The sequence below is a fragment of the Dipodomys merriami genome, unplaced genomic scaffold (genome assembly GCF_024711535.1).
Source record: "Dipodomys merriami isolate MVZ:Mamm:240054 unplaced genomic scaffold, mDipMer1.0.p SCAF_36, whole genome shotgun sequence".
Classification (NCBI taxonomy): Eukaryota; Metazoa; Chordata; class Mammalia; order Rodentia; family Heteromyidae; genus Dipodomys; species Dipodomys merriami.
Window position 1 is genome coordinate 14,254,459 of NW_027205159.1, and position 2,542 is coordinate 14,257,000.

Sequence of the window (2,542 nt, forward strand, 5' to 3'; positions counted from 1 at the left end):
TTTTAAGAGGCAGAGTAAATTAAAGTTTAGTTCAGCCTTGGTTTAGAGAATAGCTCAGGTTCTGAGGAGGAATAAATTGGATTAAGGACAATAAGTCATGAATGTCATCAAGACTTTAGGAGACTTGCAGCTCAGAAATGTACAATGATAATAAGGCTATGCCTGTAGCCAGGTCCTTTCAGTATACAGAGAGCCAATGTCTGATGTTAAGTCTACTAGATGATGGTAGTGGGAAAGTGCATTCAGAAACAGAGGACAGCAACCTGGAGTTGATAGCAAAACCCAATGGCTAGCCTGTACACTGTACACCATAGCACAATACTGTACATACTTTAATTTCATACTTTTCATTGTCTTTCATTAAGTCTTAATTGATACTTGTCTATCATCTATTTATTTAACTGTCAATCTCTCTGTCAACCTACATACCCATGTAGCTTGAGTAATTGAATAATTGTGTTCATGGTTAACAAATGGTTTCAAGGAAACCAAAGACTTAGAAAATCTGATCTAAATCATTAATTCTACATTTTGGTACCGTTTTTGCTTGAAAAATTGACTTAGATAAAATGCTAACATGAAAAGTGTATCATGACCCATGTATAAATTAAAATTCATTGTATTTAACCAGAGAGCCATTCTGTCCCCTGAACCCCAGAGAGAAACATTCTCTTCAGGCACATCAGTGCTACCCTTGTATATTTTTTGTATCTGGGACATCATGTCTGGGCTGAGATATTGAAATCTGGCATGTTGGTGCAGCTGTGCTGGCCCCTTCCAACCCCTACTGATTTGCATGTGCCCAGAGCACAGCCCACTGCCTGAGCAGTTCTTGAAAGCTGCTCACATTCTGAGCAGGAGTCAGTCTTAGTCAGCACACAACATGGACATGAAGGCCCCTGCTCAGTTCCTGGGGCTCCTGCTGCTTTGGATTACAGGTAAGGAAAGAGTCTAAGCTGAAGATCTCCTCAGTCAGCTGTAGTCAGTGATGCTTGGCTGTTTATGAAGCTTTCTTATAACATGCTTGATTCTTTGTATACTTATTACTTTTCCAATGACAGGTACCAAATGTGACATCCAGATGACCCAGTCTCCATCCACTTTGTCTGCATCTCCTGGAGACAGAGTCTCCATCACTTGCCGGGCCAGTCAGGGCATTAACAATTGGTTAGGCTGGTACCAGCAGAAACCAGGGGGAGCTCCAAAGCTCCTGATCTATGGTGTAAAGTATTTACAATCTGGGATCCCCTCCAGATTTAGTGGCAGTGGATCGGGGACAGAGTTTACTCTCACCATCAGTAGCCTGCAGCCTGAAGACATTGCCACTTATTACTGTCAACAGAATTATAATAACCCACCCACAGTGATACAAGCCATAACATAAACCTCCAAGAAGCAGAAGTGTGAGCCTGGGCTCTCCCAGCTGCTTTCCTCATGCTTCCTCTTGCAAGAGCTGTCCTAGAATCATAGGACAAGAATCTTTCTCAGGATATCCAGGACCAGCGAGTCTCTGTGTCTCAATCTTTGGAGTAAGTGTAATTATAGATGTGCGATACTGGCACTGGGCTGAATGTTGAAATATTAAAATGACATTCCAGACTATAAACATGGAAATACTCTGCCTTTATTCAAGTTTCTTTTAATCTTGAATAGATATTCACAATGTGCACGGAGACACTTCGAAATTATTTCAAAAGTTTTATTTTGAGATTTTTAAATACTTCATGCATGAATTTCATCACCAAGTAAAGACAGTTTGCCACTTCCTTTTTCTGCTTCAGGTCTTTTGTACTTTTTTCCAATTCGTTTTAGCTTTTATACTTTAATAAAACTTGAGTGTTAAAATGCTAAATAACTATATTAATGAGTACAAAGTTTGTTGCAGGGTTTTCCTATTTATTAAAACAGGTATTTTCCATTATTCCTGGCCTGCTGATATGTCATGGATAGCTGTTGACTCTATTAGAAATATTTTTTTACATAAATGGAGACAGCCTATAGTTTTTCTCTTTAACTCAATCAGAATGATGAAGTGCAGAGATAAGTTATCTAATTTTAAAAGAGATTTCTGCTTGTGGAATATATTTGACTTAATCAACATACATTGCCTGAGTAAAATAAGGAAAATGAGAGAGAGAGAGAGAGAGAGAGAGAGAGAGAGAGAGAGAGAGAGAGAGAGAGAGAGAGTAAGAGAGAGAGTAAGAGAGAGAGTAAGAGAGAAGCAAAGTAGGAGATAGTGTGAAAGGAAGGAGAGAAAGGGAGGGGTGAAAGGAGGATAAATTTAGTTTATTCCTATTTTCTAAATCCTAGTCCCACTTATCAATCAAGCTGAAATTATCAAGAGAAACATTGAATACAAACAACACTGTTGGCACTGGGTATCGAGCCATTCTGTGCTCTCCCCTGCAAGGTACACTGAAGGTGAGATGCTTCTTGAGTTTAGTCCCTCTGTCCTCCAGACCAGTTCCCCTCAAGAATCACAGCAGTGTTCCTAGCTCACTGAATCTTCTCTGTTTTAATCTCAAGAATTTAGCAATCTTTG

General features: G+C 39.5%; 1 gene segment (V, D, J or C); it reads left to right on the top strand.

The window, feature by feature from the left end:
* Positions 1-818: 818 nt before the first annotated feature.
* On the top strand, positions 819-1,399 carry LOC138804223 (immunoglobulin kappa variable 1-39-like). The segment is given in 2 exon segments: positions 819-938; positions 1,062-1,399. Coding segments are annotated over 2 exon segments (378 nt in total).
* The last annotated feature ends 1,143 nt before the right edge of the window (positions 1,400-2,542 follow it).